The sequence below is a fragment of the Corvus cornix genome, chromosome 6, assembly GCF_000738735.6.
Source record: "Corvus cornix cornix isolate S_Up_H32 chromosome 6, ASM73873v5, whole genome shotgun sequence".
Lineage (NCBI taxonomy): Eukaryota > Metazoa > Chordata > Aves > Passeriformes > Corvidae > Corvus > Corvus cornix.
Genome location: NC_046336.1, coordinates 15,655,844 through 15,683,376, shown reverse-complemented (window position 1 = coordinate 15,683,376; position 27,533 = coordinate 15,655,844). Strand labels below are relative to the sequence as shown.

General features: G+C 38.0%; 2 protein-coding genes across 5 annotated transcripts in view; one reads left to right on the top strand and one right to left on the bottom strand.

Annotated features, from left to right (window-relative positions):
* Window positions 1–1,090: 1,090 nt before the first annotated feature.
* On the bottom strand, window positions 1,091–26,360 carry MARCHF5 (membrane associated ring-CH-type finger 5). The gene is made up of 6 exons (XM_039554400.1): window positions 25,986–26,360; window positions 10,675–10,877; window positions 6,664–6,794; window positions 3,248–3,431; window positions 2,655–2,821; window positions 1,091–1,481 (listed from the first exon to the last, which is right to left on the bottom strand). Exons 1-6 carry the CDS (start codon window positions 26,027–26,029, stop codon window positions 1,365–1,367), a joined length of 846 nt encoding a protein of 281 aa, XP_039410334.1. The 5' UTR covers window positions 26,030–26,360; the 3' UTR covers window positions 1,091–1,364.
* Window positions 26,360–27,533, top strand: part of CPEB3 (cytoplasmic polyadenylation element binding protein 3) — an 80,379-nt gene continuing 79,205 nt past the window's right edge. For all 4 annotated transcript variants that reach the window (XM_039554399.1, XM_039554398.1, XM_039554397.1 and 1 more), the window contains exon 1: window positions 26,360–26,528. In XM_039554399.1, the coding sequence (XP_039410333.1) occupies window positions 26,474–26,528 (55 nt within the window). In that variant the 5' untranslated portion in view covers window positions 26,360–26,473. The remainder of the gene's footprint in view (window positions 26,529–27,533) is intronic.

The following is a 27,533-nucleotide window of genomic DNA, read 5'->3' as shown; positions in this document are numbered from 1 at the left end:
AATTCCACTAGAAAAAAATTTTAAGCCATTCTCCATGCATTTGACATCCTAATATGAACAAGGAAAAGAAAAAACTGAGAAAAACAAAGAAATTGTTGTTAAGAAAGAACTTCAAATACGAAATCTGGATTAGGTCTGGTATGAATATGCAATGGCCATATTATGTTTGTCAGAATTTAACTTCACAAAACAATCAATTTCTCTTGAAATTAGGTTTATAAATACATCAAATAATGGAAGTGCTAACGTCTCCCTCAGCTGACTACTCTAGACATATTGGAACAGTAAAGCCTACTGTATAAATAAACTTAATTACATATTTAAGATTTATCCTTTAGTCCTTTACAAAATGGAGTCAAGTTACCTTAAGAGCACCTACCCTACTGGCAGGATGCTCAGCTCAGGTAGCCAGAGTGTAGTGTCAGCCCCTTGCAGCCAGCCCTTCCACTAGGGCAGGAGAGCCTAGTCCTAGAGCTGAGTTACACACTCAGGTCTGGATGCTTAGGGGGATGCCCTGCTCTGTCAGTTCAAATGTAGCTTTAGTGTTCAATGCTGTTTTCTCACATTTTTTGTATGGGTATTTACACAATATAAAGGAATATGGAAACTTAACAAGTGCTCTAATACTTAACTACAGAATAAGCAACTGAAATTTGCTTCCCCCTTGTAATTATTTGGAGGAAAAAAAATGCTATCCAGCACCAGTTACAAACCAGTAAAGCCATGAGAAAATGACACTAGGCACTGCAGAAGATACAACAGGACACTGAAAATTACCAGTAATAAAACAGTCACCTGAAAGCCATGCTAATTTTAACACCTAATACTTAGGTGGTTAAAGCTGACATACAAGTCCTGTAGAGAGTGATCTATCTTCTGCTTTCTCTGTCATTTGGGTATTTCACACTCCCTGCAAAACCCAAGGAAAATTACTTCTCCTTGGTAACGACTCACATTCTCTATCTAAACCAATCTCCCTGCATTGTGTGAAATGCTAAACTGAATGACAGTGTGGGTATGAAAACACCTATAGAAAAGGCATTTGGATATAGCCTACATTTAAAATGTTCTGTAGTTGATTATCTTTTTTCCATTCAGTATATTGGCTCAAAGAAAATAATTCAAAAGCTTATTGCCCAACAGAAATACCCAAAAAATAATGAAAGCCAAATCACATTCTTAGGTTCAGTGGTTGCTGAAAGGATTTACCCTGCCACAAGACAGTGCTTTATTGTATTTAAAGAAAAAAAAAAAGAGAGGAGCAGCAACTTATCACAATTTTCCACTACTGTGCAATAACAATGGAACCAATACAACATGGAAACCTGTTAGGTGAGACTCTGTGACATCTGGAGGTTACAGCCTTACGCTCCTTCTTGCTCAGGATAATTTAAAATTTTGCGGTGAGCTTGGCGCAAATATTGCTGCTGCTTGAAGTAAACCTTAAAAGCTCCTTTTATAGCAACAAAAGCAATTCCACCCTGAAATAAAAAGATATTTTGAAAACCTGCACAGTTCAGTGTCATATCATTGCAAATGTTCTTAAAAATTTCCATCAAAGAAGATTTTTTTTCTGAACATGTGGTATTTTCTTCCAAAGATTAACTAATTAGTACAATTCCAAATAAGTATCTCAAAGTTTTCTGTCACAGTGCACCATTACAGAGGTTAATGTTACTTAAAGGGATTACGTACTGAATCTATAAAAGCTTTTATTTCCTTGAAAGTCTCACCAATATCCTAAATATAAAAAAATCAAAATCTTATTTCAAGAACAAAGAAAAGGCAGATGTGTATCTGCTTTCCTCCCTTCTCTGAATATATACTACACACGGCACAAGGAATAACACTGATAACCATTCTATAACTAGATGTGAAAAATGGCACTTGCCAAAAGTGGAGTAAAATAAAAGCTATTTTTGTAAAACAAACTTTTTTCCCCTCTAGAAAGCTTTACAATATGTTTCTCTCAAGTCTTCAAAATGAGACACCAAGAAGCTTTTAGTCTGCATAAACATTTGCAATATCACTGTTTGTTCCATATAGAAAAGAGGGGTGTATAAACATGCAGAAACTGAAAACAGGAGCTGAAGTGACAGTCAGATGACCAGGGATACCATATTATCAAACTCAGTGTGCTTCCCCTTGAGAGGCTGCAACCAGAGAGGTTATTCATAAAGGAAGAGATTGTCATTCCCCCTCCATTTGAATTCTATGGAGAGTTAATTTTCCTCTCCTTATTAAAATAAGAAACGAAGGGTTTCTCTCAAAATCAGTAAACAAAAGCTAATATGGAAAGGTTTATAATATAAACCCCAGTCTTCCCTTACAGAAATTGTTCTTAGAAGATGCTGGCTCCTCATCTTCATTGTCAGCCCTAATTACTGCTAAGGCCTGCCTACTACAGTAGGCAGATGCAAGTTTCAGCCTTGTCATGAACTGAGATTAGTTTCAGTCATAAAGACAGTCTTTCACACACATAATGTTTGTCCACTGCTAAGACAGACAACCTTAAAAAATCCCTTCCTTTAATCAAATGTCACTCTCAAAATTCTGGATCAATTTATGTTCCTTTTTCCTTTGCCTCGCTCCCTCACAACATTTCATATTCCTGTACTATTATAATTTATGAAACAAATAGTACTGAAACTTACCAAGATTGTCCTTTGTAGATTTGAGTTAACACTGCTGAACATAAGCTTGCCAACTATTGTGGCAATAGTAGGGAAAACTAGAGCTCCACACAGAATACGTGTGGCAGAGACGTGATCTGCCAAAGGGTTGGCCTCTGCCGGGATACGAGGAACAGGACATCCAATGCCTAAAGGGATAAGAATGGGGGAAGAAAAGGTTACATAGCCACTGCCTCAAAAAGAACACAAAGTACATTACTGCCCACTCCCCACTCCACTACAAATCTATAGCCCAACCACTTTTTGAGAACTATCCCTCAGTGAATATTCTATTTCCATTAAATGACTGCAGTAATTTCTACTTTCAAGTAAGACCCATGAATTTTAGTAGTTTGTTTTGTTACTAAAGCCTGAACTGAAACCATGTTCCTGCTAGTCCTGCCTCACCTTTCTCAGGACATACCACAGAAACACAATCTAAACAGAATGAACATGAAATAGAGGGACGGTGTTAATCACCTCTACTTAAAAATGGCAAAAACTACTTGCCTATCCCCATCTCCTAGAGGCAGAAATTCAATCTTGGCATTTCCTTTTAAATTTAATCCCATTACCTGGAAATATGCTGTTCAAAATTTGTAGCTTATTAGAGTATTTGCGCCACAGCCTGAGCACATAGTCCTCCCAACGGATCATCTTGCCCAATATTAACATGACTGGGATAGTGGGAAGGCCAATCAAAAGGAATAAAGGATCAGCTCTCTCCATCACATCAAGACCTTCTTTGTGACCCACAACCTGGAAAATATGCATATAGTTGACAAACATAACAAAGGCCACAACAATGTAACGATGTACAAATGAACAAAAATGTAACCTAAAAAGTTGAGTTTGTTTGAAGCTGCCCATACATTTCAAGTTAAAGAAAAAAAGAATAGTGTTTTATTTAATTTACTGTTTTCTCTTTGTATCCTTGGTTGCTTATGGAGCATAAATATGCAGGTGAGCTACTAGCCCTACTTTGCAAATCATTAATCTTGCAGAGAGCTGTAACACAATTCCCTACCATCTCAAGAGAAGTTCCATGTGTTTCTGTGTAAGTAAAAGCCTAAACATCTGAAACACTAATAATATGGCATGCTTTCCAAAATGCTTTTAAGAATTTACAGTTTTACAATGATTAATTCTACACTCAGAAATTGATCAGATACTACAGTTCAAAGGATAAATAGTAAGTAGGTAAGTAGTAGTAGATAGTACGTATCTACGTAAGTAGATAGTAAGTATCTCAGGATGTTTTAATCAAAATTTCATGGGTTTTAGGAATACTGTATATAACAGAGATCACAGTATTTAACTGTTGTTTCTCTGGACAATGCAGGAAGATGTACATTATTTTCAACTGTAGTGGAAATAGCAGCATATCTTCACATGTACCTTATTTTCAAATGTGGTTAGTTCAAGGATTTTAAAGGATCATTATTACTGCTGTGTCTACACTTTCCTACTGGCATATAAAAAAATTAATCAGAATTTTCCATTTATAAAATGCACATATTAAAACTAACAAAACGGTGCCTTATGTCTTCTAAAAAGTACACTGTTTTAATTTTAAATAAATCTAATAGGACTGAGGATAAAAAAAGACATCAGAGTGGTAGATAGCCTCTAGAGCTATCTCAATTTAAGCAGTATAAATGCTAACAAAGTCCTTGAACTGCTTCCAGGAAGAACAGGCTCTTTCATGACTTTTTCCATAAGAATCTGGGAAGACTAAAAACACTAAAATAATAATTACGTTTGTAAAGCACTGGATTTTCTCATGTGTTTTCATTGACTTCTCGTTTTCCCCACAAATGCAATAACTTACCAAGTCTTCAATTCCACAAAAATTAGAATTAGGAGGTAAGAACATGAAACAATAACAAAATTTTAAAAAAAGAAAACAACAAACCCAGTACTTCTGGAATAGGCAGGACACGGAGAAGAAGCTACGGTAATGTACCACAGTACCTTCAAAGTGTACACTTTTGCCTTGCTTTGAAAACTATTCCATGTTATGCCTCTAGAACAGGAAGTTATGTTATATACCACAGCCTCTAAAAATAGGCATAACCAATACTGTTGCTGCCAAAAGATTATTCCTGAAAAAACATTCAACATTTGTCTTCCAGCTTCTTCAGTATCTTTTACCCAAGCTGCGAAGTCTGACACTATCCTTTTTCTCCTTATAGTCATTGCCCGTCAAAAAAAGTCTCAGTATCTTGTCTCTTTCTGCTTTAGATTACTCTATTTCTCTGCTTTCAGTAACCCCATCTGACTTGTTACAGACTTAGCTACCACAATGTCAATCCTGTACTTATTTTTCTGCACCTGAAGTTTAAAATAGCTTTAAAAATAGCTTTTGTGCTTCTCTCTGGCCCTTCAACTAAGAAAAGGAGTCTGAAATGCATCAGGAAACAAGTTGTATTAAACCTAGCAATGCTGTAGTGGCAAAAGGGGTGGAACAGTTTCCCTCTACTACCTGCTAAATCTCCCCCTTTATAAGCAAAAATAAATTACTGTCTTGCCCAGCATGCCATCCATACAATCAAAACATTAAATCATGAAAATAGCTAATTTTTCATACCTGGGATTTGACCAGCTGCCTAAACTAATGTTTAGACAGATCCTCATTTCAAAAGCAAAACAACTTCAGAAAGAAGCATTTATCTTTCCATTTGGCTATGGAGTTCTAGGCCAGCTAAAAAGGTCACAATTTCCTACAGAAAAGGGCTCAGTGTAGCAGTGAGCAAGGAGAAAAGGACTGGTGCACTTCCAAAATCTGGTTGTAGTATTACAGATGGTTGCAATGTTCCTGTTGGAGCCACAAGAACAAAGTATCCAATGAGAAAATATTTAAGTGCACCACTCTGTAATACACAGACTCATCCACTGGAATGGAGGTGGTATTGAAAGCCATTACACATCCCTTATCCAGCTGCTTGACCCTTCGCCACACTGGTACAGAGAGACTGCAACCATTCACTTGGGCTCCATTTCTACTTTCAGAACCAAAACAGCACATGATCTTGAGAGGGAGTGACCTGCAGAACTGCAGGGCAGTACCACACAATGCAAGAACTAGTGCCAAATGACTTACATGGAGAAGGACCAGGTTGTATATTTAAAATCAGAACTGCGTAGAGGAGTATTTATTAACATACAGATTTGTTAATTCTATCTACAGCTGAATTAGCATCAGAAATACTTTTATGCTTTCAGGCGAAACACATGTTATGGACTTGATGTAGAAATCAACAACTAAAATGGTAACGAAGGTGCTTCTGATTGTACAATCTGAAAAATCTGGTCTTGTGGTTGAACTAGAATGGCCATGAAGTCTTTCCATAGTTAATAGTCTACCACCTGTCAACATTACTTTTCTATTTAAATAGCAAGTTCACAAGAACAGAAGCAGGAAAAGTATTTTTCCCCTTTCAACTAATCATACAGGCTGAAGTAATTAAAACACTATTAATTTGCAGTGTTTTGCATTTCTTGTTTATGAATGAATTGCATCATTCAGAGCATGTATTTTCCTTTATACAATTAAAAAAAAAAATCACATTATCCAAAAAATAATCTACTGTGTTCCAATTTTAGCCCTTTGAACATTACTAGCAAAGTTTTTCTCCAGGTAAGAGAGAAGATTAAATCTCATGTCCTTTCTGAATAATTACTCATTACTGCTAGCTAGGTGGTACCTAGCTGGTATCTTTTCTATGAGAACAGAATTGGGTTCACCAGTCTGCCATACAAAGGGCAGCCAGCTTGAGCAGTAGTGCATTTTGTTAATTGCAGACTGAACCACGCCTAGTTCATACGCATACTTGCGTTTATAAACTATGACCAGTTAGAAGTGAAAAACCACCTTGAATTCACTTGTTAACTACACTGAAAGCAGCTAAGCATTTTTTAAGCCAAGGAAAGAGGAGTCGGAATTGACTTTTGCTTTCAAAGACGGCAAGAAGAGAGAATACGTGTGTACCTGCATGACCGTCACAGCTCCGTACGTAACGGCTGTCCAGTATATAGAGCCCACCATTATCCCAGCTGCAGCAAAGGGACATGCCTTTGAGATCAGGCGATCTGCAAGATCCAAAACGTAAACAACTGGACCTGTGATAAAGGAAAAGTAAGGTTTCAAGATAGATATATATAGATACAACATAAAAGCATACTGTAGAAAGGTCAGCATCACCAAGAAGAAAGAACAAACGAGGCAAAATACATGTCTGACATACCACACGTGCTGTTTAAGTGAGAATATATAATTAAAAAGCTATTAAGCTAAACTTCTTTCTACCTACCATTTCATTTACCACATAATCTTTCCAAGAGATTGATATACTGCTTAAAGCACTAATTTACCCACCGATTAGCTTCCTTTGTGTTGAATAAGAATTGTTTTGTAGAAACCACTTCAGGCTTAGTGGCTTTTTTATTTGTTAGATATTTCAGTTTTCTAAAGGAAAAAATACTCATTTGTTGTAATGTACTTCACGTCCTTATCTTTGAGAGCTTCACCTCAAAATTCTGTCACTAAACTATCCTGCTATGCAGTAAAAAGTAGCACAGTTAATACAAGACTCCTTCCACTGGAAGAGGCTGCATTCAGTATGTTTAGAGGATCACCTCTCAAAACACTGGAGGAAAAAATACTCCTATTCAGGTTATTCAGTGCCTTTGAAAACAACACATGAATAGTTTCATTGTTCTATCTATGCACAACGGCACTTTCCAGACCTACACAGGGCAAGACAATAAATACCCTGACTACCTTTGGTGAGGTAAACAAGGGCAATGCCTGCATCTTTTCTTTGAGGGACTGCAAGAGCACGAGTGAAACAAAAGCCAGAACACTGAAATGTATATATGGAACTGAAAAACATCATCACCATAATCCGCATTACTTTTGTATTTGTCAACAAATTCTACATACAGACTGTCCTCCCACAGCTCATATGCATGAACAGCTCCTGTTAGCTCCCTCCTACTTTTTCCTACCAAAATCAGTGACAATTCTCAAAACCAGCCTACAGGCATTCCTCCAGTAACTAATTCTCCATGTCTATCAAAGTTTACCCACAGTGACAAAATTGTGACTCCTGTTTCATGCCTTAGTTACTTCTTCTTTTTCTAGACAACAGCTCTATTGTGAATGATTTCAAAAACCCCAGTTCTACTCAGCTCAAGTCAGCCAGTGAAAAAAAGCAACAGAAACATCCAGTTCAACTCCTGTGTGTTTGACTTTCCAGAACACACTTAAGAAGGTGCTGAGATGTCTATCAATATGCTGGAAGTAGCAACAAGGTCATAACAAGTACTAAATGCACAGTAGTTTACACATCTTGACTGTTTCCCAGAGTCACTGAAAAAGTTGTTTGGCTGTACCATTTTGAAAACTTAGGTTTGAAGACAGGAGACTCAAATGACACTGAAGGTTGCCTTGTAACACTACAAGTACTAACAAATTGCACCTACTGATACTAATGATTAAGAGAAGCCTGGCTAAAGAATCGGGTGTAAAATCTTGAGACAATACTAGAAAAAAATTATTAAAACAATCTTTTAATTAGCCCTTAGGAAGGAAGTGAGAAAGGAGGACAAAACTGGTTTGTTTTTTAAGATGGTATTGAGGAAGAAACAGGAAAAAAATATCACTGATACCCAAATTAAATAAGGAAATATGAAAAAAAATATTTTTCATTTTGAAAAATATATCATGCTTTGAAGAGTTTTTCTCTGCCAAACTGTTTTCTGTTTATTAAACTGAAATAATTATCTAAGAGATACTTTGGTTACTTTCAAAGTGGTAATAATGTTTTTCTATTTAGTGAAAGTTCCCAGAAGAGCAGAATACAGTTCACAGGAACATAATTACCACCAATCACCAAAACTGATAGGCACTATCAAATCTGAAATGGAATTATGATATATAAATGAGATATATCATGAGAGGTTGTTTTTGAACTAGTAAACACATAGAAAGACACCAACTGTTACTTATAAAGATATTCACTGATGTCTCCTCAAGTTGATATCACTTCTAAACTATAATTATAAATTAGAATTTGAGTTGGGGGTGTCCTTTCACAGAATTTTTAGAAAAAGGTTTCCAGCAGTACATTAGGGAAGTCTTAATGTAAATAAGCTTCTGTACTGTGATCCCTCAGGGAAGCTTTACTCGTTACTTCTTCCCTGCTCAAGTAATTTTAGATTCTTGAAGGGTACAACTAGTACTGTCTTCAAAAGACACCTGCTGCAGAAGAAACAGGGCCACTAGCAAGGCCTCTTGGAAAATTCTTACTGTCCTAACTCTGCCTAGTGTGACCTTGATTGACTTGTAGTTGAATTGTGCTGTAACAGCTTTGGGTTACTAGAAAGAGCTACAAAAGGGCAAGACTGTTTAAGGCACTTCAAGGTCATGATTGATGTTCCATGGACCCAGATTCATTTCCCTGCTCTACTACCGATGTCTTGTGTACTCTTACACAAGTCTGAATTTTTATGCCCTTATCTTTAAAAATGGAAAAAGATGGTATTGTGAGGGAAAATATATCAAAATACATGAAGGCAGTCTCACACATCTGCATGTAAGAGCTGAACAACCTCATGCAAGAATTTTAGGCCAGCTTCAGAATCCAGGAAAGTTGTAATCTAAGCTTTCAAACTACAGGAACAAATTAAAATGCTTGCTATGTTAATGTATCCTATTCAAATTACAGTTGCTTCCCCTTTTGCCCATTGTCAAAAAAAAATGCAAATGCAGCTCACATTACAATTTCATCAGTCAAGACACAAATAAGAATTTTAAACAGTGTCAAGTTTTGTGGTGCATTCTAGGCCCAGACAGAAACCCAGCTTTCTTCCCAAAGCCAATGCTAAATGTTATCATTTGATGCCTTCTTTATGATGGAGATTTACCTTATTTGGCAAAGCCAAATTGTGGTTGTTGTATGAATAACTTGCAGTAAGTTTCATACTGGTTTATGTCTTTTTTAATATCAACAATACAGTATTGTTTATATTTTCTTTCCCATTACTCACTGTTCTATCATGGAAATAAATGTCACCACTCAAAATTCCCTTGACACCTTAATTTTGTAAGCCCTTAAACTAATAAGAAAGGGGTCCTGTCCCAAAGAACTGGAAGTAAGTTATTTTCAGCTCTTTCATTACAGAAATTAGATACTTAAAAAATCTTCTTAAAAATCCTCTAAAAGCCTGCACTCGCTACATCACCATTTCTTCAATAAGCAGTTTTACTTTTAAACAAAATTTAAGTTTCCATGGCAACATTTCATTTTCTTGATTTGCTTAATATATCCCATAGAACACATGGGCAAATGAGGGCTGAAATAACAGCAAGCACTGCTAATTTAAATACATGCAACATACCATGCATTATCCTACTTGGATACTCAAGTAAGAAGTAAGAGTACTTGGCTAATCTGGGAGACCATGTCCAATTTTTTTTTCACCTTGACAAACAGAGCAAGAGCAGGACCCAGCAATCATAAATATTCTGCCTCTTGATTACAGGGCAATATTGACTCAGAAACACCTCCTGACCAAAGTGAAAGTATGTTTTTCCAGTAATACCACATGCTGCTTAGGAAATTCTCCTCTGAATTTCCTCTGATAAGTGCCTCTGCAAGCTGAGTCAAAAAAAGGATGTGTTTATGTGCTGTGTGGCAATTGCTGAAAGAAGTCACCTTCTGCTCAACAAGAAAAATAATCCCATTAGCCCGGAAAAAATTACAGGTCAATCACAAGATTTATCTATATACCTAAGTGGAATACATCCAAAAGTTTTAGAAGGTATTTAACTAAGCCACCAAATTGGATGCAAGCAGAATATAAAGTTATTTCTTTCTGTCTGGAAAAGGGAATAGACAAGTTTTCAACAGAAATGGTGCTCCAAGCACAAGAAAGGAAAAAAACAAGAAAGCAAGAACAAATAAAGAAAGAACAATTTAAATGATCCATATCTTACCTAGCTTTGGAAATACTATTAAATATTCTGCATTGCACTGAGGACAAGCAACTCTAGCAGTACTGTTTCCTCTTTGCTTTTCATCCACCCAGCGCTGCAGACAAGTCTGATGCACCCATTTGGTAGAGCCCCTGCACCTACAGGGTCTCACCCACTCTGCTGTCCGATCATCCTCATCGGTAGCAAAACAAACCCAGCAGCTTCTGTAATCACAGGAAGGAAAAAAAAAGATATTTTCTGCTACTTTTACATGCTTAAAATAAACATTCACATGTGCAAGCATGCAGTTTTAGAAAATGTGCACCTAGAGGAGATGATGGTTGTTACTTCCTTCTTAATCACCAGAAGTTAAGTATTTTGTACCACGGTTTTGCCATAAAATCAACATAATAAACATAATTTTACAGATAGCTAAACAACTACTTTATACAGTCTGAATTATTAATTAAACTTTTAGATAATTTATGATTAAAAAGCATTGAGACTGTAGTCCAACCTTTGAATAATACATATGAAAAATCCATGTTTTTTTAATGTTTTATCATCTCCTTCTACAACAGACATTTTGGTAAGTTTTTTTTTAATTTTAAAAATATAAGATCAATACTGTAGTCTGCTACTTGGGAAACTAAATCCAATCCATTTAAATGATAAAACAACACAAATGATACAATATATCACAAAAAACTCTAAACAATTATATCAAATTCATTCCCTCTCTTTGAAAAGGTAAAGACTTTAGTTCAAACAAGTTGACTCTGTATAATAAAAATTAAGTTACAAAGTACTTCAAGAATACTATTGTACCAGTAGAGGAGGGAATTTCTGCCTTAGGGAATTATGTGGACTTGAAAATTCAAATATATTAATTCTGTAAGGAGAAAACACAAGACTGACAGTCTATAGTACCTGATCTGAAGTGAGCACAGAACCTAGGAACTCCCAGATATCTGGTCTGATGATTAGGTCAGACTTTCGGCCAACTTACAAGAGAAAGCAAAATATGGATCTGAACTAGGAAAATATCAGATATGTTCAGCCAATAATTTTTACTGTGAAACTATTTGCTAATTCCCATACTGAAGATATGGAAGCTTACGTAATAAAACAGAATTTATCAAAATAAGGATCTTACTATAAATATTTATATAATGGTTTCATTTTTAAAAAATATTTTATGCAAGCCACTGCAATCATAGTTAAACCCTTATAAAGGAGCACAGCAACAGCATCCCTATAATTTAGCTACCAAGACACAATCTAATTAGACATTGTGACCTAACCGAAGTTTTGCATCACTATTTCAATGAAGAAGTTTTGTTCTCTTAACAACTTGAGTAACATCATTAAGACAAAACACTAGAAGGTTTCTTATATGTAACCAGTAGCAGACGGTAATTGAGAGAAGAAGAAACTGAGAAATGCTCTGGCGCTAGTAAACAAAGCAACTTTATTATCTGAGAATCATGATTGCGGACTCTATGCCAGGATGTTACAGTGGTTCATCACTTGTTTTTGTTTGTTTTTTCCTCTCACTTTGTTTTTGTTTGTTTTTAACTTCTCTTTAAGGAAAAAGAAGGGGGAATCTGCAATGGGAAACAATTTTGTCGGGCTCCAACTTCAAGAAATGAAAAATATTGTTGTCTAACAGCTTTGCTTTTCAGATCTCACTATCTTGGGTAGTATTCTATTTGTAAATTCCAAGTGTTTCTTTACAGAAGATAGCCATGTTTTTTTAATAGAAATAACAGTGCCTATAAAATACTTGCAAGACATTCTTTAAAGCACTGAATCTTTTTAACATCTATAGTAGTAGAAGTATATTGAAAAAGTTGCAAGTGTGTCAGAGCAGAAGGCAACCTGTAGCAATTTATTACTGGCATACTTGTAAAAGGGTAAATTTGAGATTCAGATTCCAGGGAAGACTGGAGAAATAGCCATTTAACAACACTGAACAATTCATAAAATGAACCTGTAATGTCCACACGTCCAGTTTTAAGTACAGAACACATTTTGGTAGGTACAGATGTAAATTTAAACTGTGATGGCCTAAAACTAGAGCTGCCTCAGCATTTGAGAAGACTTTTCAGTTGATGACTGACATATGGAATCAGAACTGTGGTTTCTTCCATTCACCTTAATGGGAAGATAAAATCAGAGTTTGACTTGGCTTCTTTCTGTCCTTCCCCACATTGGTTTGTATCAAAATTGTCATGCTATTCACTCCTGCACCACCACCCTTCTTTTTGCCTTCATACTCCCAATGTGCACCTACTGCAGTCCCAAATGAAAGGACACATTAACCTTCCTAAGCAGGAGGAGGAAAGACAGACAAGCCACAAGTCAGTAAGAATCTTGATGAAAATGATGAGACCACAACGAAGATTTGTAAGGATTACAAAGCACGAGTGACATTTTGGTTCATTGCACTCAATATCAAGGAGTTCTTACAGAATACAAGTTCTTGCACTGTTTATTGATTTTTATTTACATTAAGAATCCCCAAATTTACTTTAAGAACAAATTATACCATACAGTACTACTGATCATTGTTCCTCTTCAGCAGTTTTTGCCTGCATTACAGGTAAATATTCACTCATTCATTCCACATCCTATTTAAGTCTACAACTGCTCTAAATTTGTAATTCAGATTTTTATTTATAAATTAAAGGCTTCACAACAGAGCTAGTTAGGTCTGAGGATATCATCACAAAATGCAAGTCTAGAGTTTATTCAAATAATGACAGATTTAAGCATGAACATAATCTTGCTACAGTGCAATTTTAACTAGTGAATTTGTCCATGACAATGGTTGTAGATTAAATTGTGTTCTCAAGTTCTCTGTCAAGGTTAGTAAAAGTAAGTAAAAAAAAAAAAAAAAAAAGGCATCTTTTCTTTAATTGCTTCATCCAATTTCTTGCCAGCCAGTCATACCTGAAAACCTGAAAGACCTATGAAAGGAATAACAAAATCCTTTACAGACTTAAACCTTTAGCAAGTCATGAATAATGAACAGTAAATTCCCTCTATACTGTCATCAGCTTTATCTCTCTCCATTGACAGCAGCTGTAGCCGAAAGGACTAAATAAAACCATTTCAAAACAGGTATCTAGGCTCTTGCCAGGTTTTCCATTTTCTTGTACTGAATAAAATATGACCTTGATTCTTACCACTGAATCAGGTTGCTACTCAGATAACCTGAAATAGAAAGGGCTGAAAGGGTGGAACAAAGCATTGTTTCTGATAGAAACTCAAACCTTTTTTCTTGATGACTTTCTACATAGCCAAATCAATAACACTAATGTATTTTTCCACACTTCCTTGGCTTAAAAAAAAAAAAAATAATCAAAACAAAACATACAAAACCCAAGACCAATATCACTATTGCAGCTCTGAATATAAGGTTACAAATGCCTTTTATATTCAGCTCCCCAGCAGATGCAGGTTTCCAGTCTCAAAAATTGTATTCTGACTCTGAGAATAATGCGGTTTTTGCATCTGGCTTTTTCTCTAGCAAAGACAAACTCTTTTCAGGGCACTGCTTGTGTTAAGACCAAAACAGATGGGGAGAAAGTTGTATTGAAGATTAGAGATCCTATACTCCAAATGTTACATGACTAATCTAAGAAACCAAGGCCTGCCTAAAACCAGGTTCCTCCAAATCACAAGTTTCTTACTGGTAAGGAACCCACTCTCTGGTACTCAGTTGGAGCTACAGCTCCAACAAATCTGTAAGATCTCCAGTATCAGACATTCCTGGACTGCTCTCCTTTTTATTAAGCTATAACCCTTCGAAAGGTTACTTTTTTCCAAAACCAGTCTTAGACAGGAGGGAAGACAGTATCTTATTCAGGTTGTTTAAATCAAATCTGACTTAATTTGTGAAGGCTGAATTCATAATGAAACAGCTTTGTTTTCAAGCAGGCATGACTGTGTAAAGCAATACAAAAAAGTAATTTAAAAGCAGTATGTTGATTATATATACACAACAGTAAAAGATTTTCAAAAATTTGTAAAGCCCCATAAGCCCAGCAGATATCCTTGTATCCGCAACACTTAATGGAAGATGACCTGCTAGACTGGGACAGCACAGCTGTTTTATGGTCTGGTTTCAAATATTCAGTACTGCAAGTAGGAATGGAAACATCTTGGAATTTTCCCATTTGTGTTCAGTGGCATACAAATATGAATGGCCAGCAAAACCAGAAAACTTCTCAGACAACAAAGTTCTACTAGACTTTTAGACCTAACTCTTACCATGGAAAATGCAAATTTGAACATGCATGACATGCTCTAGAATCATGAGCTAAAAATGCATTTTCCCTCTCATTACAGTTCTTTCGTAAAATAAGAAATTTTCTGCATTTCTCCCACATCATAAAGCACACCTCTTTTCCTTAAAGTGGCAGGATATCTTGCTGTAAGAGTAAAGCATCCTTGTCCTGCTAAGCACCAAGGGTCTCAGCAGCTTATTGCAATTAAATTTCACATCCAAAAAGAAGAAACTGAAAAGGCTGAAACATAACTGATAGCAATGATAGCACAGAGAGCGAAGTCAGTGAGGCGTGAAAATGTACCTTGGAAGAAATGACTGAAAGCATTCCAATAACTAGCCATAAAAAGGCACTGTTCTAAAGGATGAGCCACAAGTCTGCTGTTTGGAAGAGGCAATTTTTCATGAGCTTCTACAACAACATTTTATGTATAGTCTATGTCGACAGATAAAGTACCTTTGATGATGAATAGTGATAAGCTTTACACTAAACTTGCCAACTACACTCTAAGTACTACACGATCATGTTTAAGTTCGAAGACTAGGATGTCAGAAAAATGGAGTTACCTAGTAGCATTTGGCTGCTGTAGAGCTGCCTGGAATTTTAGTACGGGTACAGCAAACTGTTCTCTCAAAAAGCAAGAGAAACACCATATTGCAAATGCTAGCACTAAGCATTTCCTTTTCCTGAGAGTGAAGAACCAGCAGCAGTAAGATCTTGTGCTAGAGGGCCACTGCCTGGTCACAAGAGAATGCAAGCCTAGCCTACAAACCCCTGATAAAGGCTACAAAGAGAGGAATATCGTTAACCCGAGAAATGTTAGCTTATGTCATGCTTCACAGAGGAGATTAAGTGCCAGAAGAGATGAACTCATGTGCAGGATTACAGATGGAACACCACTCTTTCCCCAGTATTTTCCTGGGCATCAAACACAATGGAAAATACTTTTATCTTCAATCCAAGACCCACCTATCAAACTCAAAAAACCCTTACACTATCCTAAGGGGAAAAACACACAAGGGAAATACACTGAGTGAAGAACAGAGATAGCAGTGCAAAAATAGCAGTCTTAGATGCTCCGTCGTGACTTCAGCGGATGCTTTTAAGGTAGCATGGCATAGCAGCCATATGCTAGCCTGTATCACTCAGCTAGAAAACAAGTTGTCACCTTGAAACAAAGTCTAAAATTCTCAAAGGCAGTCCTGAAAGTCAATTGACCTTATACCCAATTCTGCTCTGCCTAGTCATTCAGGATAGGGTGTAATGCTGTGTAAAGGAGACATTGATAAGAATCTAGACATAACAGTAACTACACTTTACTACAAAAGCAGTGCATTCAATAGAAACAGCTTAAGTAGAGAATATCAAGCTAATGTTGGTGTGAACATATGCTCACACAAGTGGTATTCACATATAGGTTCTGACTTCCTCTAACCTCAGGATGACATTGTATAAACTAGATTTTAGAAAGCTTTTAATAAAAGCATATGGATAACTAAAATCCAGTAAACAAAGACATTAAAACCCCATAGAATAATTAACTAGAAAGTACACCAGAAAGATCAACTGATTATCTAAAGTTCAATTCAAGCTTTATTATATTCTCAATTATAGCTTAAACCAAGGGGAAATATTTTACACTTGCGTTCATTGCACTATGTAAAGGCAGAGATTCAAGTAAAGGACAGTTCACTGAATCCTGCTGGCTGCTTTCTAGCTTGTGGATAAAATTAAACCTCTGACTGCCAAGCATCACCTATTGTGCTTACATTGGGCCTTACAAGGTTTTTATGGTCTGTTTCTAGCCATCTTAGAATAAGGAATCCCTCCCCAGATCTACCTATCTTGTCAGGTTTTAGTCTCTAGTTTGCCAAATCTAGACTGTCAGAAAAAAAAATTAGCTTTCATTCTGGATAATTTAAACTTTTGCAACCAGTTATTCAGACACATTCCTTTTGCAAAGTCTTCAAAATTCAGTTATCTTAAAGGCTTTAGTACTACCATACTCTCGGTTTTTCAAAAGGAAAAGCTGAGAAGTCACCAAAGCTCAGTGGCCTTGCTGTCAGCCTTTAAATATACAATTAATTTTTATGTTAGAAGCATTTGTTTTATTTCTCTTTATTTATTATTAAGTGAAGGAGGGAGAACAGGGCCCTTATAGACATGTACAAAGAACAAATCAGGAAAAACTATTACTCATACAATAAGCACTTTATTACTAACATTATACATTTTGCTAACTAAACTCTTACTATTGTGTATTAGTAGCTTGGCCTACAACTAACAATTTAAGCTACTGAGTGCCTGCTGGGGGGGGGGGGAGGGGGGGAGGTAACACTGATTCTTACCATCTTAGGAGGAAAAACAAAAGTGACTAAAACTAAGTGGCAACAGAAAAACCAACCAAACAAAACCTAAACGAAGAACCCCATACACACACACACAAAAATAATTTACTTCCAAAACTGACACATGCTTTGAACAGCATGATTTGAACAGAAAGCTGACACGTAGTCAAGTACATACATACATAGCAAACAGTGAAGAATTCTAATAGCATTACGTTAATGCTTTAAAAATTTAATGGATTTTTTTATAATGCAGATAGCACATGATACTATATATAGGGAAAACATTTTCTCATGCATTGTTTGACAAATCTGTCAATAATCACAGAGGAAGTAACAGAGATGTGAAGCAACTAGGAAATTACATTTTAGAGGCTATTTAAAGTTACTTCCTTGAATGTGACTTTAAACATCTTAATTACTTATTAATTACCTCTAAGATGACCAGACTCCAAATGAAGACAAAAATACGTAGTTTCTACTAACCAACATTAAACAATGCCATTTTGCACTGGGTGAAAGGGGGAGTTGCATAAGAAAAATACCAAAACTAGTTTTTATGGTGCATGTACAGAGTAGATGACAGATGCTACAAATATCAGGAGCGACCTACATACAGAATAGACCAAGTCTGACCTGCCTAAAACTGTAACCAACTTGACATTAAGCTGTTGCTGTGATAAGCAAATGACAGAAATGCAAAGTTATTCAGAGTCTCTATCATGTGAGCTCAATCTCCTGCAGCCATTTTCCAGTGTCACACAGTTAATGCAGAAGTACAAATGAATCTTTAAGCACAGTAGCTTTAGTTACAAAGGCAAATACATTAGCATAGACATCTGTTAGAAACCAAACATGGCTCCTTGCTTTACATTCAATTTTTAGGGAAAGTATTTGTGAAATACAAGTTTGATTTTTTTATGTATTCCTAGAGAGTTTCATGGGTAAACTGACCATACAGGGTAAGCAATCTTCCTGTTGTGTTCTTCCAAAGAAAAGAGAAGAAAAAAAAATGGAAGTGTAGTCCTACAATTGCAAAAAGTGGAAGACTCCAAAGAAAGCAAATTGCTTTGAACTCAAGAGTTTACGACAGACACTGTTACTCAAGTTATTCTCAGTTTATAATTTCTATTTTTTACCAGATAATTTACAATATAACAGAAAAACCAAAAAGCTCTACTTAAGTCAGTCGTCTTATATAATCCTAATAATAAAAATTGGAACCATTTCTGACCTAAAAATTACCAAAAAACTTTAAACGCCAACAAGATAAATTCTTGGTATGTTAATACCTCAAGAACAACAAAAAAACACCTATCAAATGTGGCAGACACTGAAAATTTGGAAATGCCTTTACTCTAAATAAATGTGAACAAAATTGCAAGGTGTCTGATCATAACATTAAGTAACTCTCCTCAACAGGCTGTGGAACTGACTGCATGACTCACCAGCAGAACAGTCACAAGCACCCTGCACATGGTCTTCTGTAATTATATCCCTCACAGAAAGCTAACTTATGTTGGCACATTTTAGTCCAATAAAAAATATCCACTTCTAAACAAAAATATTCACATTCCAGGAGGAGGCACTTGGAATAAACAAATGGGAAGAGATCTGGAAGGTAGATAATGACCACACTGCAGATTTAAAATAGAGGGATAGAGGGTCTTGTCTTTTTTCTAGAAAGATTGTGAAGAAATAATAAATCACATCAAAATGGCTTTAAAAAAGAAATACCACTGAATGCCAGCCCCTCTTGTCCATGACGACTCTATTATTTACCACCTTCCCACTGTGTTAGTAGTTTCTTTTAATTTGTACACATTGAAGAAGAGCTGCATGGCCATAGGGGGAAACAGGCAGAGATACATAAACTGAGAACACTAGATAGTCCATACTTCTCATCAGCAATCACCTGAAGACCTAGAAGCACTAATAACACTTATCCAAAAAGTTTGTTTCTGTGAGTTGTTTCCAAACATAAGCGCATACAAAAATTCCCTGGTTAGTCCTTAAATCAACGGGTATTTACTTGTTATAGGGGAAACTATTATATAGCAGGCCAGTTTAATTTTTATCTTAACTTAGAAACAAATGAACAGCTAGTCCCTGATTTAATACAACTTCAGTGCATTTTTTTTAAAGCAGCATTTGGAAGTGAATATTGTGATTGTAAATTTTCTTATCCTACAGTAGTGTTAGGCAGGACATGTCTAATCCTTCCTCCAGAATCAATGACACAAAAATCCTGAGCATAAGCACTTCCACTGAGTTTTAGAAATTTTTGACAAAAAGCACTCACATTAGCATTAACGTGACAGGAGCAAAAATTCTTAAGAGAAAAAAAAGCAAGATCCCAGTCCCACTAGACAGGAAGTTATCTTAACTTTTAGGTACAAATTCAGAGCCGCTGCTAAAAAAGGCCAAGTGCAGATTTGCTAGAAGGTGTCAGTGGACTGTACCTCCCTATTGGCACCTCCAGCATAGTATGCTTAAGTTATGCAGTGCAAATGATACTGTGCTGTTTTCCCACGTAAACTGGGATTGCATCTAGACCTGGTATCACAAAATTACAGGTTGGAAGGGACCACAGGTGATCTTGTCAGACCTCCTACCCAAGACAGAAGCAATACTGAATTCAGACCAGACAGCAGAGCTGGGTCCCAGAAAAGCCCCATGGGCAGAGGTCTGCATCTGCACTGGGCAACCTGTTCCCAAGCTCAACTGCATCATCCCCATCCTCACATGCTGAACACTTCTCTGTTCAAATTTACAGTTGATTCTCATCATCCTGCCAGGAACCTCCACAGTCAGTCTTCTAAACAGCCTCCTTTGTAGGTAGAGGGTTATCAGATCTCCCAAGCCATCCCTCCTTCAGGCAGGCTTAGTTCCTTCTAGCTTTTTCTAGTAAGCCAAGTGCTCCAGCCCCTTGACCAATTTATGCAACCTCAACAGTTTCATTTAGAAACATCAGCCAGAAGCAGTTTGCTTTAACCACTTCAGATTGAGTCCTCTTATTCTTTTGCACTGACAATGAATTTGCTACTTGTGGTAAACTACAAATGCCAGTAAAAGCATGAGCAAGTCATGCACTCTTTTGATAAAGGTAGATATTACATCCTATAAAAATCTAGTACTTGGCCCATTCTGCTGCTGAGATGAAAAGGTGCATCAGAAAGCACTTATTTTCACACCAGGAATTTTCCAATCTCTGTGCAGTGCAGAAAGACCATAAGCAGGTTAAGATGTCAAAAGCACCAAATTAGCCTAAAACAGCTGTTATATTCCTTACCACTTTAAGTATTACTTTAAAAAAAAGTTCTGAAATTGATACCCGAACCTTTTGATATTTGTCTGTAAATTATTATACATATATTTATTCAACACATTTGCATTAATTGTCAGAAGTTTCAACTTCAGTGAGCACTTTAAGACACCATGGCAAAGGAAACCGTTAGCGCATTAAGCACTATTACAGAGTCTGAACACTTTTATATGGAAGAGATCCATATAATAAACAGGGGTTTGTATAGCCTTTTCAGATATAGTGAATACAACATATGGAAATATTATTTGAATGCCTTCATAATACATGGGATACCATGAGATTTTGAGTATAAAAAATTTTGTTGTCTCTTAGGAGTTTCCCTACACTTAAATAGGAAGAATAATTACCTACTGTATGCAGGTAGAAGTTAATTGTAAAGCAGCAATTAAAACGTGTACATTTGTTCCTAAGCATATCAAAGCAGACATCAAAGATAGAAAAATAATATACGTAAGAAGACAGTGAAAAGACTAAGATAGTTTATAAATAACATGCTGACACCTGTATATTTCACACGGGCAAAAGGCAGTGTACAGGTCTGCATTAAGTCTCCACTAATCATCTTTACTGATAAGACACAGGAAAAAGTCAATCCACATAGAAGCATAAAGTGAAGCAAAATAGTAAAGGATGTACCTGGCATGAAGCAGTAAGGAGAAAGCCAAGCTATTACAAAGTTATTATTGTTTCAAACTTTCTTTCTTGAAACCCACCCTCCAAGATATGCGTGATTTTGCTTTTTCCATCCTGTATCAACATCAACTTCCAAATAGTTGGGGTAAGGACAGGGAAAAACAAACCCCTTGTTTCTGTTCAGGTAGATATTAACCCAGCATGGTGCATTCTTTACTCTTACACAGCCTTTCCTTCTAAGCATGAATAACCTACTCTCAAGGAACAACAGAAAGCCAGGTACTTCTAGATACTGAAAGATTTTGATCAGAAGTTAGGAAGACCTCTCTCAAAAGAGTTTAACTCTGTTGTGAAGAAAGAAAATAATTACTTCAGATAGGACAAGAGAGACATGCTTAATCAGTACAAGTAGAACAAACAGACTGAGTAACTGCAGAGATGGCATTCTGTGAAAAATAAAGATAACACATAAATCCTTTATTGTGTTTTATGTTGCTTATTACTCTGCATATCTTATCTGGTTGAACTCCACTTGTACAAATAGTTACTTGTGTGTCAACTTCTGTCAGTGAGAGAAATCAGAGCACAACATCCAGTACAAGTTTAAGACGTTCAGAATAAACGTCTTCAATCAAGGACCACACTGCACTAATTACAGTGTCTAGGTTGTAGCATTAGGGTCTTAATCCAAAACCATGTATTAGGTTACTAAAGTATCAACAGTTAATTGTGCAAATAAAACTAAATCACTGCCTGCACTTTCAAAGAAGGAAGGAAAAGACTGATCTGAACACAAATACCACCACAAATGGTGACTGGAATGGAAAGAGAAACTGAAGATTATGTACAAAGCCACTGCATATTCTTTCTTCTTGGGAAAAAAGAAAGAAAATTACAATAGAATCAGATGACAGTTCAAAAAACTGCAGTAGAAAACCCAACACTATTTTGCAATTTTTGACCTACAATTGCTAGCTTTTTTTCAACAAATCAATGATCTGGCAAAGAGAAAAATTAGTTGCAACAGTACTCCTCTCTTGATAGCATTAGTAATTTCTTAAGCAAATTTATTTAATTTAATACAATTTATTGTTTAATTGCTTTGAAAGTCTACCTGCAATTTTAGCTCTCTTGTCTCCTTTCAATACGGAATGGCAAGGGTAGAGTTAAAGTCACATCACGTTGCTCTAGTTTTTATCAAGGATATTGACTATAACTGAGCAACTACCATCCAGTCAGAAAATGAAGAATGCTAATTCAAAACTTAAACCATGCTAAAATTACCACTATGTTGATTCTTCAGCATGTACCTGCACAAGCCTTCAGCAGATTATCCATCAAATTTTGACTAACATCTTTGAAGACTGAAGTAACAGAAAGCAATGATGAGCATGTTCTGACCAAGTGGCAAATATATGGAAAGAAGGGAACAGTTGTCTTTAATTTGGATAGCATATGAAATACCACAAATTGCTACCACAGGACATGCTACAAAAAACAAAACCCCAGCATTCTGAACCCTTGATATAACCTTGATATAATTACATGTGGATTGCAAGAGCAATCCACATGTAATTCAACTGAAGTAAAGAGAATAAAGCTTAAAAATATGAGTATGTTTTAGCATTATAGCTCACATTAACAGCACATTAAAAACTCATTGCCACGTAACTTCAAGTTTTAATGAAGATTACTATAATTCTGTAATTTATGCATTAAACTATCACAAACAAATGGATTTAAAATAATTAAATAATAATAAAATCTCACCATTTAGACAGATTACTAATCCCTGCCTCCAACTGTACACATTAGTCCAGAAATACAGCTTTTTAACATAGATTGAAAAGATTTCTGCTTGCAGAAAAGGATGGTATTTTAAGACTTATCTGGAACTTTTATTTGAACATGAACGAGAAGAAAAAAATTACAAGGGGCATGGAAATTCCAATGTTAAGGCTAGAAAAGATCATGTCAATCATATGGATTAGTCTCCTAAATGCTGCAGATGAGACAACTCCACAATGTAGTGTCACTTCACAGTCATGCTTCTTGTACTTATGCTATAGCCAATCCTTCAGGTAAGTATAAAATCCTTAGCTAGAAATTTTGAGTAACTAACTCCTTACATCTTAACAGCTATTTACCTTCTTTGTTATAAATCCATGGGTTGCTTCTAGACTGAAATTATGCAAGGAAAATAAAGGATGGAGCAAAAATACATTAAAGAAAGATGAATCCTCAGCAACAATGTGGAGATGCTATCAAGTCAGTCCTTGCACTGGAGAAATCCAACTTGCTTTATGAAGGAGAAAAACCCGTAATCATACCGGTATAGAATCTAAGAGTCAAGAGAAGAATCCAACTATTCCCTCTCACAAATAGAGAGCTAAAGAATTTGCTCTGAGAGCTCTGACCCTTGTATACAAAGCAGTGCATGCATTCAGATCTACGGCAACACCTAAATTGCTGATACAACAGCACATCACCACTCTCGGTGGTCATCTAGGTACTGGAAACAGAAGAAAACCCTTCTTTTTCTGCTCTTCAACTATTACAATCCAAATGAAAGTCATCTTCACTGGAAAGCTGTTTTCTGCATCCTTCACTAAAAGATCTGTGTTTTATTTAAAAGTATGCACTTTGTGTTAAGCTATAATGTATTAGCAATTACTCTTAAGATTTTACATATCTAATTTTTTTTCTCACTGAGGAAAACAAGTATCTGTCATGAGCAAAAAAGATAACAGGACAGAAGAAGTATTTCCATTCCTCAGAATCCCCACAGATAATTTAACCATGGCGTATGTTGCTCAAGATGAAATACTGAAGGTTTATCTTGATCACCACTACAAACAACGTGACAACAGTTATGTACAACCTTCAGAAACATCAGATGAATAAAAATCTGTTTATTCAAATGTAGCCCTGCTCCATAAACCCAATATAAACCAGAAAGATTATTTACACCAACTGCATTTTGAGGTCCTGGTTAGTCCAAAATCCTTCTATTGATGTTGTGCTACACTCTGAATTAAATTAAAATCCCAAATACTTGGTTCCTTCTTACTACTACATTCACCACTTGTCAAACTCCTGTTTCTAAAGTTTCCTATACTGAGCCAAATGAATTCTTATATGGAAGCTACAGCCTCTCTTCATACCTCCTCTTATGCTACTTAGGTATTTCAAATTCTTTCTCTGCTGTCCCTGTTATTAAGGAAATCAGAGACATTTTCCAATTTTTTTAGATTTGAAGCTACTTCAAGTATACTAGAAAAAGTCTTTGAAAAGAGCCAGAGACACAAATTATAATTTCACAGACTTGAAAGGATACAAGAATATTAAATGTACATCAAAACCCACATCTCTGTTACAGGCAACAACTGAAGAACAGTAGACTGATTTGGCAACCGGGTAACTAATTTCCCTTTTTTTTTTTTTTTTTAATTAACTGTTTAATTTAACAGTTGGTCACAACAAAGATTATAAACGCCACCTTACAGCCATTTCCCAACAGGGTGAACTAGGACTTCAGAGTGTGACACAATAGCCATGGGCAGCAGGGGATCCACTCAGAGTCTTATGGGTCCCTAGAACTCCAAAACACAAAATACTATATATTACTGGACTACAAAATTCAGGATGAAGATGAAATTTTGTTGGTTTATTTTTGTTTTTTTTAGTTTAAGAGGAGTTGATTCTGCAATACTCTTATAACCTAAACCATCCCTTTGTCATCTCCCACTTTTTGAGTTTTTCTAAAACACAAACTTTTCCTCCCCAAATCACTTTTATCTTCTTTCTGTATCAAACTGGAACTTCTTATCCTCACCTTCCAGGCTACACAAGTTCAACCCCTGTCTCATATAGTTTGTATTTCCATCACCTGCCTGATGACAGGCTGTATTTCACTAAATACTCTTTCCTTAGAGGCAACCTGGAAAGGAGAAAACCACCAGGGTTCTTTTTGCTTCCTTATGAAGAAAACTTGACAGGTTCATAAACAGAAGCCTGATTGCCTCTGGGTCCCCACCTTCTGAGATACCAGTCTATTACAACTCCTGCAATAACAGGCTGTAAATGTGGTTTACTGTTTGTAGGGACAGTCTGCAAGGGCTTCCTCGATGAGTCAAAATGACAGTTAAGGAATCTTAAGTGCTCAGTGGAACAGGGTGAAAGTGCTACATATTTAAATAAAAGCATAAAGAGAAAACAAGTATAATAAACAGAATTTACAAGTTAATAATTATATAAGAGGAAAGATACTTAAGTCAAAATACTCCTAAGGTTGTAATTTTCAAGAACGCTCCAGAAAGCAATTCTAGGCTTTCTTCCGATCATAAAACCAGCAACAAAACACACAGGGCCGGCTAAGCTTAGGTCATCTTTTGGTGCCTCACTTTACGTGCACGTCAGTGCGTTCCATACCCAGAGGCTCTCCCAGACCCCGGGACAGGGCCAGGCTCCTGCAGCCCCCCATCTGCCCCAGAGCCCGTCCCAGCTCAGGGACACACACACCTCCTGCTGCCCGAGGGCTACGGGAGCGGTCCCTCCACACCCCTCAGCTGCTCACGGTACCTTGCGCTACTTTACGACAGCGCTCACACAACTTCTCCCAGACCACCAGGGATTTTAGAAGGCAAAAAATGAAACCGGACTCGCGACACCGACCCCAAACCCACCGCGGGAGGCTCACAGGCCCAGCCCGAACGTTCCCTCCCGTACCTGTCCATGGTCTGTGGCAGCGCCAAGCCCGTCTGCTCGGCCATGGCCCCGGGCGGAGGAGCGGGCCCAGCCGAGGGCCCGGAGCCTGACAAAGGCGTCACGCGTGCGGCGGCGGAGAAAGGGGAGCGAACGGGAAGGCGGCAAATCCGCCCTACCGCGGGACGGCCGGGGCGGCCCCTCCTTGGGCAGGCGGGACGCGGCACGGGGCCGGCCGGTGGCCGGGGCAGGACGGAGCTCCCGGACCGCCGCGGGGAGAGGCAGCGAGCGCTGAGCGCAGCCGCGCCGCCCGTCACCGCCGCCCGACCTCGCAGCGCGCCTGCGCCAAGGGCGGAGCGCGAGCCCGTGCCCGGAGCGCTGGGAGCGCCGGGAGCTGTAGTCCTGTCCTAGTCCCGCCGCGATCCCACCGCAGTCCTGCCGCCGCTGGGAGCTGTAGTCCCGCCGCCGGCGCGGGTTTAAAGGTCCGGCGGGGCGCTCCCCCTGCCCTGCCCATGTCTCTCCTCGCCGCCGTCGCGCAGTCGCTGCCCGGCTCCGCGCGCGGGGCAGGTACGGGAGCGCGGCGGGGTGGCCGAGCGGGTCTGCGGGGGGAAGGTCCGCGCCCGGCGCCTGCCGCCCCTCCCCCCCCGCCGGCCGGGACCCCTCACGGGTGGAGGGAGGGAGGGAAGGAAAGAGGGAGGGAGAGAGAGAGAGGGAGCGAGCCTGGGCCGCCTGTTCTGCCCCCTCCCGCTCCCGCAGGGATCCCCTCGGGCAGGAGCATCCCTCATTCCCTGCCCTGCCGAACAGGTGCAGGCGGCCCCCGGCTCTGCTTGGCCGCCGGGCCCCAGGACCTGCCCCCAGGGCGGAGGGGACCCTGCCAGGTGCCAGCCCTGACCGGGCTGCCCAGAAGGGCGGTGGCTAGAACGGCGGAAGGGAAATTAATCCGTTTCAGTGGTGGTGTTGTCAATGACAAGGACAAGCACCCGGCGCCCTTGTAAGTGGCACTTGGTGCTAGATGGAGGCCCGGTGACCGCTGGCTTCTGTGTGCAAGTGGGGTGAGGGATGGCACGGCCGGTGGTAATGGCAACACTCTCTTTTGGGTTTGTTGGTGTGCTTCCAAGTGGGAAAAAGTCCTTCTAAGGTGCTTTTAAAGTTTGTTGTATGTTCAGAAGTCAACTTAGAGCATCATAATCTGAAAAACTGGAAATTTAGACGCTGAAGAGCCTTAATAGAGCAAAGAGGTGGATAGCACCTGGAAAGAAGTTGCCTTTCCAATTATCTCCACCATGGGTGTCTGTCTCCCGCCCTCACGTCATGCTCCCCGAGCAAAGTCAATAGCCTGTTTTTCAGAGGCAGTTCTGACACGACAGATTCTTGGAAAAATTAGTTAGTAAATATCAACTTCTAATTTTCCTTTTCAGGTTATATTTTTAAAGAACAGCTCTTGTAATAAATTTTGCTATATGAAACTAGTCCCTGTACCTCGTGTAAATTACACTGCAGTTGCTGTTCAAGGTTGTAATTTACAGGGCCAAGCCCAGAGTGCAACTGTGCAGCTGCATCAACCTACAGCTG